The sequence below is a fragment of the Labrus bergylta genome, chromosome 12, assembly GCF_963930695.1.
Source record: "Labrus bergylta chromosome 12, fLabBer1.1, whole genome shotgun sequence".
Classification (NCBI taxonomy): Eukaryota; Metazoa; Chordata; class Actinopteri; order Labriformes; family Labridae; genus Labrus; species Labrus bergylta.
The window spans coordinates 27,573,984-27,589,151 of record NC_089206.1 but is presented as its reverse complement, the minus strand read 5'-3'; the positions used below and the strand labels follow the sequence as shown (position 1 = coordinate 27,589,151).

Sequence of the window (15,168 nt, the reverse complement as noted above, 5' to 3'; positions counted from 1 at the left end):
CCAAGCTTGGAGGTAATGCTAGAGTAGAATATAAAAGCGTCATCATCAGTTAAATTGTTAAAGTTTTTATTGTGCAATTCCTGATGAAATGAGAAAAACACTGACCCAACCCCCCCAAGAAGTGAGACCCTGAGGTGAAGCGTCCCTTGGGGGTTGATATATAAAAAAATATATATTTCAAAATGTGTTTTCCTCTTTGCATGGGCTGCCACCTGCATTGTGTTCAAATCTGTGCGACCTTGAGAGCCTTATTGGTTGTCTTCCAGACTAAAAGGCTTTGTTGACCAGTGTTATTGTCACAAGACAAAGAAACGAGGGTTCAATGGCCTAGCCTCACCCCATGAATGTCGTGTCCAAGGCGGTTTCCAGCTGTGTACTGTTGAGGTAGTGTTCGATCAGCTGCTCTCTGCTTGGCTGGGGGTAAACAGATGGACAAATTACACACACACACACATACACACACACACACACACACACAGTCTAGTATTACTGTGCTCAAGAAGACCTGACCATTGTTGTATAATGTTATAATATAATATAATATAATGTTCTAATGTTGAACATGTGCAATGTACACAGGAGTGGGAACCTACATTTAAAGATGCATAAACTCAAATATGTGTTTCAGCTGATAATTAGCTTTTTTAGTCTTTACAAATGTGAACATTTTTCAAAACTATTGTCGAAACTATAGCCTCTAAAAAAGCTGTTGATGGTGTGTTCTGTGAGTCATGGAGAAAAGGCTTATCTCAAAATGTGTAGAACAAAACATCCTTACGAAGGATCGTGAACAATAAAATAATTGGTGCTCAACAAACTTTGGTGTTCATTATTAAAGAAAAAATGTCTGAAAATTATCCTATTAAGTCAACGAGTCTAACACCTTGGCGAAATAATCAAAAGAATGATCTGTTTGATCCATTAAGATTCTGTATTTTAGGGCCCTAGTTTTGTCCAAGCTGGCCTGGCTCCCTGTCATTGATTACTGGTGCACTTTTGTAGAACAGAGCCATCATGAATGTTTCAAGCAACACCTGTGAAGTTCCTTTTATGACATGTCATAACATCAGGTGTGATGAATGCTTATTACACTTCTCTCAAGGGCAACAATATGCAAACCAGCTAAGATGTATGTGTGTGTGTGTGTGTGTGTGTGTGTGTGTGTGTGTGTGTGTGTGTGTGTGTGTGTGTGTGTGTGTGTGTATGGGGATTTTCTGACCGCTCAAACTTTTTTTATAGTTCTCGGAACTGTTGGAACCCTCCCCCTTTTTTTTTGTGATTCCGCACAGCAGGAACTAGGATCTATTTTAGTTCCTAGTTCCTTTAGAGGAACCTTTTTAGCTCCTGCTTCAGAGTAGTTACTCTCACAGCACCATGGCGGTGCGAATGCAGACAGAACTATCTCCAAGGGAGTTCCCTAAGAACTACTCAACATGGGGACTTTTCTCTGTCTGCATTTGCACCGCCATGGTGCTGTGAGAGTAACAACTTTGAAGCAGAAGCTAAACTGTCCTAGAACTATGAAAGGTTTCTATGGTCCGAACACGCTGCATGGGTGTATGAGTGTGCGGGTGTGAAGCTGTACCTGCAGTTGTTCATCACTTAATTATTACATATTTATTGGTTTAGTAAATTTACTATGTACGGAATTTAATGATTATTTAACTGGCATGTTTTAGCGAGTAATTAATGTTCTTTGATATTTTTTTTACTGCATCAGAGCACTGTGAGGTCATCAACACTAAAAAAAAAATACAGTAGAAGGGATACAAATTTCTGTGAAACACCATCTATTTCATGTCAACGTCACAATTTCCCAATGTTTTGGGCACCATGATAAAAAATCAGGTTCACCTCCATTGCAGTAGATTAAAGAAGAAAACCTGCATGAGAAGATAAACCATGCGTAAGTGTTAAGATGTTTCTTTTTACTTTTGGATGAGCTGCCATGTGATACCTGCGCACATTTAAATAAGCTTCAGCAGCAGGACACACACAACGTCGGCCCATAGAACAGACAGCAGAGAACAAAATCCAGCTGACCCTCCAGGTGAGATCACTGCTGTTGTAGAGGTGCTCAGAGTCGGATTAGTGGAGCAACAATGCACAGCCTGTTCACTGGAATCTGTGCAAGTGTGTGTCCTTGTCTTTCTATGTTTCTATGTCTGTGTGTGTGTGTTTTAAGGTCTCTCTCTCTCTCTCTCTCTCTCTCTCTCTCCTCCAGGACCTGTCCATCTGCAGGACTATCTGATTACACTTGCTAACTAAAGGCCTCCTGTGTGATTACATACTGTCCTCTCTTTGTGTCTCATTACTACATTCCTGACACATATCCACTCACCTACACACGCACACACTATTCAGGTAAACACGTGTGCATACATGCAAATGTAAATATAAAGAGTAAATGATAGAGAACATACAAAATCCTGCATGAAATATGAGCACCAATAGTTCTACTGTCTGATGTCCATAACATTTTCTTTTGAAAATCCACAGCAGGTATTTTTTGTCTATCACCTTTAGCTGTCTTACTACTGAAAAAAAAGAATGTTTTAATGTCTACAACTTTGCAAAGCGGAAATAGCCAAATAATAGAAAATAAAAAGATGCTTATCATCCTTTATTTTTATTTATTGTGTTTTATTGGGAAAAAAACCTTGACCTTATTCCCTTTTTGGAGTAAGCCAGAAGGTCAAACTTATTGTGGGGATGCAATGTCAGTAGAATGATGAGGAAACATGAGTGAATGCCTGATGAAGTGATGGATGACAGAGCCATGTCTCACAGAGTCACAGCATAACAGCACCACCTTGTGCTGTATTGATGTAAGTTCAGTGACGAGAGAAGAGAGTGCAAACTTACAATCGTGTTAAAAGCATTGCCATCCAAAGACTCTCCCAGAACATTAATGGCAACCAAAGCAACCTGAAATCATAAACAAATGTTGGTGAGATGGTTGAACAAAATGGAACTACATAAGTAAATCAAAAACAATAGCTGGTGGTGAATAGAAATGTGTTAATGCTGAGGGGTACAGGAGGGGAATTTTGAAGCAGTTAAAAGGCTAATTTTCTATCAACTGATCAAACGAGAAGACCAGAACAACAAGTAATTGCTCCGGGTTACTTGTCACTTTGTAGTTCACTTTGAATCCATACACAAGTCCCTATCAAAAACAATACACTGTTTATTTTGGAGTAACCTCCAAGCTATTACTACAAAATATTAATTCCATTTCAAAATATAAAACAATATGTTTGACCTGTTCTTTACAGATCTAAATCTTCAACAGAAACAAGTAGGGGTTTGGGACGAAGTGCTATAAATGAGTGAACTCAGTACTGAAAGAGGGACTAACAACGTGTATATAAATACTTTTTGGAGGTCTTTCAATGATGTCTGTTGGCTTAAAGTATTACTTTAGATTTAACTAATGAGTAAAAAAACAGCACTATTTTTTTGTAAAGGGTTCTAAAACTTTGAGCCTACACTAAAAACTATGGAGCCCCTCTTTTTGGGACTTCAGTGGTTCCATACACAACAGAATTCATGTCTCAAATTATAAAAAAATTAATTTCAATCTAAAAACGTATTTAAAAAACGATAGCTGCTTCTATTGTAATAAATTCACAAATAAATAGACTGTCAATGATTCTTCTGCAAAAATGTTCAATCACTTAAAAAGATAAATTCTTACACAAATTATCAGAGAGAATTGTGATGTCTTGATATGATTATCAACAGTGAAAGTACCCAAAGGTATACTGCAAAATGTAATATGTAGGGAATCTTATAATCTTATTTTCTGACATAAAACGCTTATCAAAAAGAATTGAGTACGGTAATTTTCTTTCACTCAACTAAATCCTTTTTCAACTAATCATCATTTTAGTACTAATTCAAATAAAAACAAAGCTTATAAAGATGAGGGTAGATGTGGAGATGTGATGGAGGAAATTCATCTTCAAAAGCATTTAATGAAGCAGTCATTAAACACAACTTTTCTACTACAAAGCTGAGAATTCAATACCAAACTGATTGCCGGCTAAGTGCTGCTTGAGGGCCTATTGCAGCAAGAATCAAGTCAAACATGTGTTTTCAGTACTTCATAAAATATTTGAATTAATCTAAAACACACTGTAGACTGCAATGGTTGAATGTAACTGTACTTTAATGGTTAGATTTGACTTCCATTTAACAAGGAAATCAAGATTTTTGCTGTTTCTATTATTTTAGTATCTTAAATTCTTCTGGGAGGAAACACAAACCAAAATACATTTCCCACAAATCAAAACCAAATGGGCATTTAACAAGTTACTCACAGCTTGTGTAAGTGTGCATCACTACTGTTTAAGAGTTTACCTGATTGTAGAGATTGAAACGGTTTTCATAGTTTCTGTGGAAGGTTATCCTCAGGAATGTACCGATGGCATCTACATGGACGGACTTTAGCTCCCGCGCTTTGAAGCCTGTCTTCTCATTGTCTGACAGAGAAACGTACCTGTGGAAAAAGAACAGTGTTTGACTTTTCCTCTGTTGAGATAGACCAAACAAAGCATTGCTACATTTAAAATGTGTTGATAATATCCTGTACAAATGTATTATGCCTGTGAAGTAATCCAAAAGTTTTACAGTAACAACAAGCTTTTGTTTACCCAATAAAATAGTCTTTGGAGATCAAACATTACTTAAATGTAGAGTTTGGCTGCATGTGTCTCATTGCTGGTTGATTTAGACACAGAAGCAAAAACAGATCAAAGGAACAAAGCTACATGTGTGTATGGAGTTTCACCAAATGCACGAACAAGATTGTCATCACCAGGAGACAGTAGTGGTCATTGATCACGTGAAAAACTCAAATGTTGTTTGTTAATGTGTGTCTTGTAACGGACCAACTGCAAAAGGACCTGATTTTTTTTTTTTTGTAAAGAGACAAAAAAGGATTCAAGTCAAATATGAGAGTGACCAAGTCTGTAGTCTCACCCTAGTCTGCGAAGCGGCCCAGGGAACCCTTGGGTGCTGATTTCAGGGAGAGTCTCTCCAATGTGGAACTCCACCTTGGCTGGGATCAAGTACTGGTGAGCCAGCAGCTGCAGCTTCCTCACCCTACTTCTCTCCCCCAGCTGGAGGGTGATGTGCTGGGGGTATGAGCACAGCCTGCAGATTTTTAGATTAACACATTATTGAATTTCTAGAGGCCACCAAATTAGAGAGTGTTAAAAATCAAACTTGCCTCCGCACAAAAAAAGGGTTTAATGCCCTGAATAAATCTGAATGTTTTAGATAATAAATCAAAGTGTTACTGTACCTGCTGGATCTCCAGCCATTAACCGTGGGTGCATGGACCATCAGCTCCTTTGCACTGAAGTTGTCCTCATGACTTGAAGAATTGACCACAGTGAATCCTATCTTCTTAGGCATCCCTCTAATGTCCAATGAAAGAATGCATAATAGGAATGTTATTTTTCTGATAATGCCAGAAAGTGCAAAGAAATAAAAAAAGAAAAACCCGGGTCAACTGTTTGGAGGATTATATCTTCTGTACATGCGGCACGACCTAAACGCTAGGCCATCCCCCCCCCCTGATTTTCAGTCAAGTTTAACCAATTGTACACAGCATTTTATTTTTGCAGGGTTCTTCTGAGGGTGCTCATGGTCAAAATGTGACAACTTTGGCTTCTTTATTATGTAAAAACAACAACAAATATGTAAATCATATTTGCAATAATAATAATTTAGTGCATCTGTATTTAAAAACATGCATTTCTTCAGCACTGTTTTTATAAAAAAGTGAATAAGAGAATTGTGACAATGCTTTACAAAGAAAACTAAATATTAAATATTCACTAATGCTGGCAAAACAAATCGTTGATGCTCTTCAGAAAAGAGCAATTAGACACAATTTTATTATTTTTAAGAAAAATAATAATTTAAGGAAAAATACGTCAGTCCATAAATTCCACAAACCATTAACAACAAAGATAGAAAGACATTTGGTTAGGTAGCCATGTTGAATTGTACTTTATTCATCGTCTACGTGCTCTGATTGTACGTCATTGACGTTCACTGCAAGTGTGTCAAATGCAAGAGACGTGAAGATCTGTTGAAGGGTTTTTACCTTTTCCTACAGGACGCACAATATGACACGGCCAGTTTACTTAATAAATGTTTGTCTTTATGGGAAAATAAACCGTGGTTACTTGACATAGCTGCAACAGCGAGGAGGACAGAGAAGTGTTTCTTGGGGGGCATTAGCGAACAGTTAACTAATTATCCTGCCAACATGGCTCGTCGTACTCTTACAGTAGCTTTATTGTAAAGGTATCTTAACCGGCTACATTTTTAAAGAGTGTACTGACAACTGTCGTATACAGTGTCCTACCTTTTGTTCATATACATTCAAGACTATAAAGTTTTCCTACGTGCATTTCAGGAATATCTTACCACTAACATCACCGCAATGTTGACAGCTCGTAGTCCCATCTCATCTCCATAACCACCACTGACAACAATCAGCGCGGCGCGCATGCGCAATGGTAGGATTGTCGCGTGTCGTCGCAATGGATTGTCGTCATTGTATTTTACCAAGCGTCAAAGTATCTGGTATTTATAAAAGTCAACTGTAAAAGTTCATGTTGTATCATGTATGCTGCTTACACCTAAGCCACTTTAAATCGATAAAATTATCAAATATATTTGGTAATACGTTTTTACAACAGCTTCTTTATCCCAGAGAGCGAGCTGAGTCGAGAGGAGGTTGTTACCTCCAGAATAAAGGCATAGGGTGTTCCGGAAACTCGAAAGTCGTCAGCAAGCCTGCATGGCAATTACTATTTGAAACTTACAAAATATGTAGTTTCACAAAAAAACAAACAAATTCTGTATCGAGGCAGCACATACGTAATCCAAAAACCCCGGCGCATGCTAATATTTACAGTCCATGGGCGTATGTCCTGTACATTGTATTTTATTCTGAAATATTTAAAAGGAAGTGGTCATGCTTTTTAATGCTCTCTCTTCCAATTTAACAACTGATGTGTAGCTGTAGCAGCATGGATGACATGGAGAATTGGCCAGAAATCGAAAAAGCAGCGACTGGGAAGAGACGTGAACTGGTCCTACAGGGTCAAGCTGTCGACGAGCGAATTTCCTCTAACGGGGGACTCTGTCCTGCCATCTATTCTCTCACTCTGCTCAATTATCTGGAGGTTAGCCAGTGTCCAAGTTTAACTGAGATCCACGAGGACATCCAACACCTGACAAACCTTACAAGCCTCATCCTGTGCAGAAACAAGCTCGCCTCCGTGCCAAATGTAGTCGGACACCTCAAGTCCCTGAAGGTCCTGGACCTGTCAGCCAACAACCTCAGCGTTTTACCAGAGGGAATCACTGAGCTAAAGGAGCTAACCACTCTCAACGTGAGTTGTAACAACCTAGAGTTCCTGCCAGAGGGACTCAGCAAGTGCACGAAGCTCTCTTACATCAACATCTCCAAGAATCGCATCACGGATTTCCCTTCTGACTTCTACTCTGAACGACTGGATCTCCTCAGCACACTGGTGGCCTATGATAACTCCATTGAGAAGCTGAGTGGAGATGTTCTGAAGCTAGCAGCTATAAAGGTGAGTTGCTTACACACACACACACACGCAACATACATTACAAAACACAATCTCACACGTTCTTGCAGCATCATACACCAAGCAGCTCGTACATCTTTTTAAGACTGCGGTGAAGTCAGCCGCTCCTCGAGTTTACATGGTGAAGTGAGCCGCCCCTAAATTTGAAGTGCTCACGTATTCTGATCTTTATGGTAAATGCTCCGGACTGCAGAGCGAACAGACAGAGAGAGCGATGAAGTGAAGTGCTTTTCTACTTATGGAAGAATTTTTTTTTTTTTACAAGACCTCAAAGTCATAAAAAAGATTCATTATAGGGACTTTGACAGTGGATTTCTTAAAAAGTACACAGTAAAAGTACTTCATAGTACAGGTGCATGTAGTCTTAGAAGTCCAACCATATCAGAATCATTGTCTACTTATGTAAGAACATTTTTTTTCCCAGGAAAATACCTTATTTTGAAAAACGGAAGTTACCGCAGACTCGCAGTATTATTCTCAAACTAACTTCCCCGACCTCCGAATCTATTCCCTGAACAGTATTTTGTTTGCTCCTGTTTCATACACGTGTATCTCATAGTCAGTTTTATGGTAAGACTTCTGCATTTATCACTTTTGTCTGGAAAAGGAGATTAATAACAGACTCGCTCTCTCTGTCTGTTCCTCCTGCTCGCTCTGCAGTCCGGAGCATTTACCATAAAGATCAGAATACGTGAGCACTTCAAATTTAGGGCCGGCTCACTTCACCATGTAAACTCGAGGAGCGGCTGACTTGACCGCAGTTTTTTACGGGGTATTTTTTTTACATACGGTTCTAGGTTGGTTAAAAAAGTATTCCCAACTTTGATAGGAAGTGTCCCTATTTAGGTGTATATCTTTCATCCTAGCTGTCAAAGTTTCACATGTGCTAAATAGACAATGAAGATCAAAATGCATGTTTTTTTTAAACAGGGTTTGGTGGGTAACATCCCAACAAGTTTGACTAACTAGCATTGATTATTGCAATCTTGCAAGTAATACACTATTGTTTGTTGTAGTGCATTATTTACATGACAGTTGAAACTATAGCTGCTGCTTTTTAACCAGTGATAAACGAACTGGGTTTGTCCTCCTTGCACATTTCTTCCCAGGTGCTGGATCTCTCAAACAACAAACTGAGTGATATCCCCTTCGCCCTGAGCGACTGCGCCAAGCTGAAGGAGATCAATTTCAAAGGCAACAAATTGAACGACAAACGTCTGGAGAAGATGGTCAACGGCTGTCAGACCAAGTCCATCCTCGACTACCTGAGGGCTAAAGGAAGGCAGGGAGACGACGGAGGAGATGCAGACAAGGGTCGCAACGCAGACAAAGGGAAAAGGCAGCAGAGGAAGAAGAAGGTGGCAGACGAACAGGATGAGGTGGAGGAACTGAACAAGATGGTGGTGAGGGTTCTCCATTTTTCAGATGCTCCTGCAGCTCTCACAGTCAAAGTGAGCGCAGAGGTGAAAGATGTTCGACCGTACTTGGTGTGCTGCTTGGTCAGAGGCATGAACCTGAAGTCCGGGAATGCTCTCAAACGATTCCTGGTGGCTCAGGTAAACCTCACCTATTATTCTTTTTAGACGTGATTTACTATTAATGTAACCATGTGGTGAGTCTCCTAACAAGATTTTCTTGTTTTTCTAGACAAAGCTTCATGATGACTTGTGTGATAGAAGGACCATTGCAACCATCGCAACTCACGATGTGCAGCTTCTCAAAGCGCCCCTCACTTATGATGTCAAACCACCTACCGAGCTAAAGGTACATTTACACATAACTGTTGTCTCTTCTTCTTTACATTCAGAAACTTTTGCAGCAGTAAACTTAAACAATATATGATTCTAACTTGATTTGGTGTGAGTTCTAGTCATTTCTATCTTATTTGTTTTTGTGGTTGTTTGTCATTTATTAAAATTTTCTCTGCAAAGCTCTGGAAAACTAGTCTTAACGTTCACATAAAAATGTGTGTCTGTGTTTGATAGATTGCATCTCTGGGTCGGAAGGAGATGACGGCCGTCGAGCTGATTAGACACATCCAGCTGGAGGCTGATGAGTTGAGAAAGCAGAAGAAGAGGCAAAATGTCACCGGACTCCACAAGTCAGTGCAACATATACTGTAACTCCTGAGTACAGAACATGCTACCCAGCAAACACTGAGATGATATCATTTAGGTTGTCAAATTATTCAGTACTTGGATACTTTTTGATACCAGATGTTTTTAAAACGATACAATCTGTGTCATTTAATGAAGCCAAAGCTTAATAAAACTACAGATTTTCATTCTAACATATTAACCATGTTTTGAAGGAGGTTGTCGCACACCCAAATATCCCATGAAGTAACCGTGTAGGACATGAAACTATCACACTGAAAAGAAAAAATCCTGCACACTACGCATCACCAATTTATTAGGGAAAAAAACACAACATTTCTGTCCCTCTGAACCGTTGTCAACACTTCAAAAAGGTGCAGAGGGACAGAAACTTTGTTTTTTTTAATATATTAACCAAAAGCTGCTGCCAGAAAAAAAGAGCAATCACTCAATTGCACAAATACAAAGATGTTGCAAAGACATTTGTGGAATAGAGATGTTGCACAGGAGTTAGCCTGCATTTTTTGTTAATTAAAAACATCAGATAAATATCTCTGTAGATAGTCCTGTAAATAAGTCAGTTTTGGTGTGGTGGAGTCTCGATGTTTGATTTAATTCTGTCTGTATTGTACTTGACAAAGGTTCACAGGGACCCAAACGTTGTGATTTTTTCATACAAATCGGAAATGCTTAGCAAGAATAGTGTGCCGGATTATTTCTTTTCAAGTAAATTAAAAAGCATAAAATTATTGTGTCCTGATACTGGGTTCCTATGGATTTTTGTTTTTGTTACTGTAGTATCGTAACATGAATTGATATTGTTTAAATTTAACTCATATCATATTGAATTCCAGACAAAAGTTCTGGTATTATTACAACCCTACGTGTTTCATGACATCCAGTGATGCTAATATAATATCTATATAATATAATAATAATATAGTTCCAAATGGAGAGAGGTAAGAGGTCACTGAAAATATTAAATGCAAATCCAAAGTATAAGGTGTGAACAAGAGCTCAAAGAGAAAATGGACAAAGTGCTCCACAGGCTGAAAATGATCAAACAGAAATATAATTTATATATAAATATCCTATACATAAAGGCATAAAACATTTTTATTCTGGACTTAGAGGTATAGGGGTCTCTGTACATGAAGTGAACTTTGGGTTTCCTACTAATCACAGCTAAATAAATCTCACACAAAAATTGTCTGTAGCTACACACACATATTTGCGTTCCATAGATTACTTTTTTCCTGTTACCTTAACATTGATACACAATTTGTCACAATCCCAGAGTTTAAAATTTGAATACAATGCTAGGAAGTGAGTAATAATCATTCAACATAGACACAAGACATAAGTAGCTAACTTGCTTTCTGCTATTTTTGGACACATGGGGGTGGTATAAGAGTGTTGAACAACAGCATGGGTTTGATTTATTTCATCCTCAGCCATTATGTTGTTGTGTGTCTCCCAGTTCAGTTCAGTCTAGACCTTTGTTGTTTGATCTACAGCAGTGGACAAAAACACAACAGATAAAAAGAGTGGTACAGTACACCACTGGTACAGTAGCAATATAAATAAAGTGCTTCCGTGCTGCTTGAACATGCAGTCATGATGTAAACAATATTAAGAGCATTAATTTTACTTTGAATATGAGAAACTTTGTATCTGTTGCCCCCAGGTAGCCTCTTAACTGTTCACATCTCTCTACAGATACTTGCAGATTCTAAAAGGAAAGGCACTCTATCCCTGCCTAGTGGATGGAGAGGGACATGTGATCTCATTCCCGCCTATCACTAACAGTGAGAAAACCAAGGTGAGTCTGTTGCTTTACTTTTCTTGATGTTCATAGTCGTGTCCTACAGTGATCAATAATCAAAGGCTTATGATGGAACTGATTTGGCCGCAAACAAAATAAAATAAGCTTGATATTTTTAACTGCATTGTCTCCTTTTCTTGACATTAAATAGAAGAAATAATAACATGGTTAGCTTATTTTTAACCCTCAGATCAGGAAGACAACCAAAGAGTTGTTCTTGGAGGTGACGAGTGCAACCAGCCTGCAGACCTGCAAAGATGTAATGGACGCCCTGATTGCAGTAAGCTGAACTTTTCTGTCTCTTTTCTGCCATAAAGTTAAATTTATATCAACTTTATTTTCAGTTTTTTATTTTTTATTTACTTGTTTTCTATTGGTTAAAGCATCATTGTCATGTTTTAAGTGTATGTAGCTCTGACTGGTCATTACTATTGAAATGTTTTCTGAGTATTCAGTAGTTGAAGGTTATGTTGATGGGAACAGTTAATGTATGGTGCTGGGGAGAGTTCATGTACAGTTTGGTGGTCAGTAAATTCCACATTAATATTTCTAGTTTTTAAGTAACCAGATGCATGCTCTAGAATAAACCTAACATATGGGTCACCAAACAAATTTAATTGTCCTAAAGTTGATCCTCAAATTCCAATTAGGCCCTACTGAGGGTAAAGCAACTGAACATAATACACCTCAATACAATACACCAATACACCAGCTGGACCCTGTGGATGCTGTACAGAGCTATACTGAGGACAAACAAAGTAGTTGAATTTCTGTGTTCACAACTCAGGATTTTGCTTTTCCTGTTGTTGTGTTATATTGAAATGAACAATTACCCTAATTGCTCCAGTGGTGTATAAATGTGTATGAATGGGATTAGTTATATCTGATGGTCGCTTTACCCAGCAGCCTCTACCATCAGTGTGTGGATGTGTCGATGAGACCTGCAGTGTAAAAGAGCGTTGAGTAGTGAGAGGACTAGAAAAGCGCTATACAAGCTCAAATCCATTTACCATTTATCATAATTACACCAGCAGACATGTGAGGCTAAAACAGGCAACACCACTAACCGTTTCCACCATTTGAAACAAGATCACCAGTTAGAGCACACAGAGAGCAAGAAATGACCAAACATCCCAAATTAGTGTACGTGTGACTGCCCAGCAGCAAACTGTCATATCAGTGTTCACAGCACTGTGCACTGTGCTTATGATTGTAGAATATTCCTCTGTTCAAGTATAGTTTGTCATGTTCTGACAGTAAAGAATGGTTAAACCACAATTAACCATCTGGTTTCTTCAACTTTCATTCAGGAGCAAAAAATCTGCCTTTAAATTTGAAAGAAGTAATGATTTGACATTAATCATAGTGATAATTATCAATATCGACTGATATACACATTTTTATCGTGATAACTTTTTTTGCCATATTGCTCAACCCTAGTTGGGAGATACTGTACACTCATATTTAAAGTGAAACTGCCCAAGTGGTTTTAGCAGTTTTATTTTACTTTAAAACAAAAGAAATGTAAAAGAAAACTTCGGAAACAGTACGGTCAAGACCTGCTCTTTTTGTAAAGTGTCTTGAGATAACATTTGTTATGAATCGGCTCTTTACAAATTAAGATTGACTTATTATTTGATTTAGCGCATGTTAGGAGATCTCATTGTGATCTCACATCACTTCCACAATAAAGTCGATAATGTACCTTTTTTTTTTTTTTTTTATCCAATGAATCCTCTGGTTTCTCCAAGCTAACAACAAAAAAGCATTTAACTTGAATAACTGATTTAATGGAAGGCAGCTCCAAAATAGTGATCCTTTTACAGGTCAGAAGCCAGATTTAGAATCAGATGGTCGGTGACTTTTTACTGCCCGCCCCCATACAAATTTTCCATTTTTGTAGTCAGGGTTACTGATGTGTGAATACAGCAGGTATTATTCAGGACAGCGAGCGGGCGGGGGTGACACGTTTATATGACGCAAATGTTTCCCAATTAGTGCAGTCATTTCCACTTGTTTGATTACACTGTGAATACGTCCCATGAGCAATGATATAAAGAGAAAAGGGCAGATTCTGTTGCTTCGTCCTTCATCTTGGAATTCCATAGCGTCTTATTTTTTATTTATTTTTACGTCATGTAATAGTAGTTGTAATCATTTATTTCGGTCACAAGAAAAAACAAAAACATTTTGACTGAAAAGGTGTAGGCTGAAGCTTTAGCTTATTACACCTACCCTTGTTACAAATCTTATTATTTAAGACACTACTAGTTTGGTTGCAAAAAACAAAACATATCAGAACAAAATTTGTTCCAAGAATTTCTTTCAAAAACAATTCCATATCGTCTTATTTTAATTTAATTTTTTTACGTCATGTCTTCCCTCCTGAGACCCTTTCCCCCTCCCCTCCGACAGGGGGTCGAGCTGAATAAGCAACTCGGTAAGATTTCAGTGGGCAGGCTGCTGACATTTTCTAGAAAACAATCTGTAACAGTGTTTCCCCTAACATTATATTAGGGGGGCAGCCCGCCCCCCTGAAGGTCAAGTAAAAAATTAATAATATATATTTTTTTTTTATATTTTTTGGGGGCTTTTTGTGCCTTTTTATTGTGTGGATAGAGTCGGAAATCATGGAAAGAAGTCATTTAAGGATACCTTTCAGATAGAAAAGGACATCTGTCATTAAAAGTCACACATGAACACCAAGATTCCTTTAAGTGTTTGTGTCGGCTTGTCCCCACCCCCCTAACGCTGTAAACCTAGGGGAAACACTGTAACAAACAACAATCTGAAAACATTTCCTGTTTCCTTGCAGAAAATGGCAGAGTTGAACAAGTTCACAGCAGAACACAAGGAGGAGGCGGGGTCAGATGGGGAAGGAGACGGCCCACAGGAACCTGCAGCTGGCTGTGAGGGCTCCGGGGAACTTATAGTCCAGCAGGTTCGAACAGTGGACCAAGACGGAAACCTGAAGGTGGTCTACCCATCAAAGACTGACCTCTCTAATGAAATCGGCAACTTGACTGTAATCTGGTAGTCGCTGGAAAACTTTAATTTTTACACCAACTCTGACGCAACATGAAGTAAGACAACATTAAGACTAAGGTGTAATAACATGCAATACAAATCACATCCCTTAACTTAAGGGAGAGTAGAAAATCTGATTCCATTAAGTTATTTTGTAAGTGAAATAACAACATGCATCTCTTTGCTTTTGTATTTACAAAAAGTGTCTGAATGTTTACATTTATGACTAATGTAATACTTTTAATAAATCTTTTTTTTTCGGCTTCCTGAAATCACAAACTGTGTCATCAAATCCTTGTTTTTGTGTCTCTTGAAAACTGAAGACACTTTTTCTTGTACCAGTCGAGCATTTTTATTTACGCTTGACTGGTGATGCTGAAGTCATCTCCAGGACAACCAATGTCTTCTGTCTTTTTTTTTAAGTATAACTACAGTGAGAAATCAGGGGGTGAGAGAGTGGGGAATGCCACAGGGTGCCCCCCCCCCCCATAAAAACATATTCAATCATGCCTATTTCAAATCTCCTTTCCCCTTGGACACATTTCTCATTTTATCTTGCCAAACGGTGTGCATCCTG

At 38.4% G+C, this 15,168-nt stretch overlaps 2 protein-coding genes across 4 annotated transcripts in view; one reads left to right on the top strand and one right to left on the bottom strand.

Moving 5' to 3' along the window:
* The window catches only part of cep104 (centrosomal protein 104), a 41,019-nt gene extending 34,186 nt beyond the window's left edge, over nt 1-6,833 (bottom strand). The window contains exons 1-6 of one of the 3 annotated variants that reach the window (XM_065961689.1): nt 6,448-6,832; nt 5,312-5,428; nt 4,987-5,160; nt 4,366-4,504; nt 2,866-2,928; nt 338-414 (exon numbers count right to left, since the gene is read on the bottom strand). In XM_065961689.1, coding sequence (XP_065817761.1) covers nt 338-414; nt 2,866-2,928; nt 4,366-4,504; nt 4,987-5,160; nt 5,312-5,424 — 566 coding nt within the window. In that variant the 5' untranslated portion in view covers nt 5,425-5,428; nt 6,448-6,832. Of the gene's footprint in view, nt 1-337; nt 415-2,865; nt 2,929-4,365; nt 4,505-4,986; nt 5,161-5,311; nt 5,429-6,447 lie in introns of all 3 variants that reach the window. The other 2 variants (XM_020650867.3, XM_065961690.1) reach the window with 2 other exon arrangements.
* Nucleotides 6,834-7,009: 176 nt separating this feature from the next.
* Nucleotides 7,010-14,870, top strand: lrrc47 (leucine rich repeat containing 47). The gene is made up of 7 exons (XM_020650870.3): nt 7,010-7,625; nt 8,753-9,199; nt 9,291-9,407; nt 9,629-9,744; nt 11,459-11,561; nt 11,755-11,844; nt 14,380-14,870. The coding sequence occupies exons 1-7, from the start codon at nt 7,038-7,040 to the stop codon at nt 14,599-14,601; spliced, it is 1,683 nt and encodes a 560-aa protein (XP_020506526.1). The 5' UTR covers nt 7,010-7,037; the 3' UTR covers nt 14,602-14,870.
* The last annotated feature ends 298 nt before the right edge of the window (nt 14,871-15,168 follow it).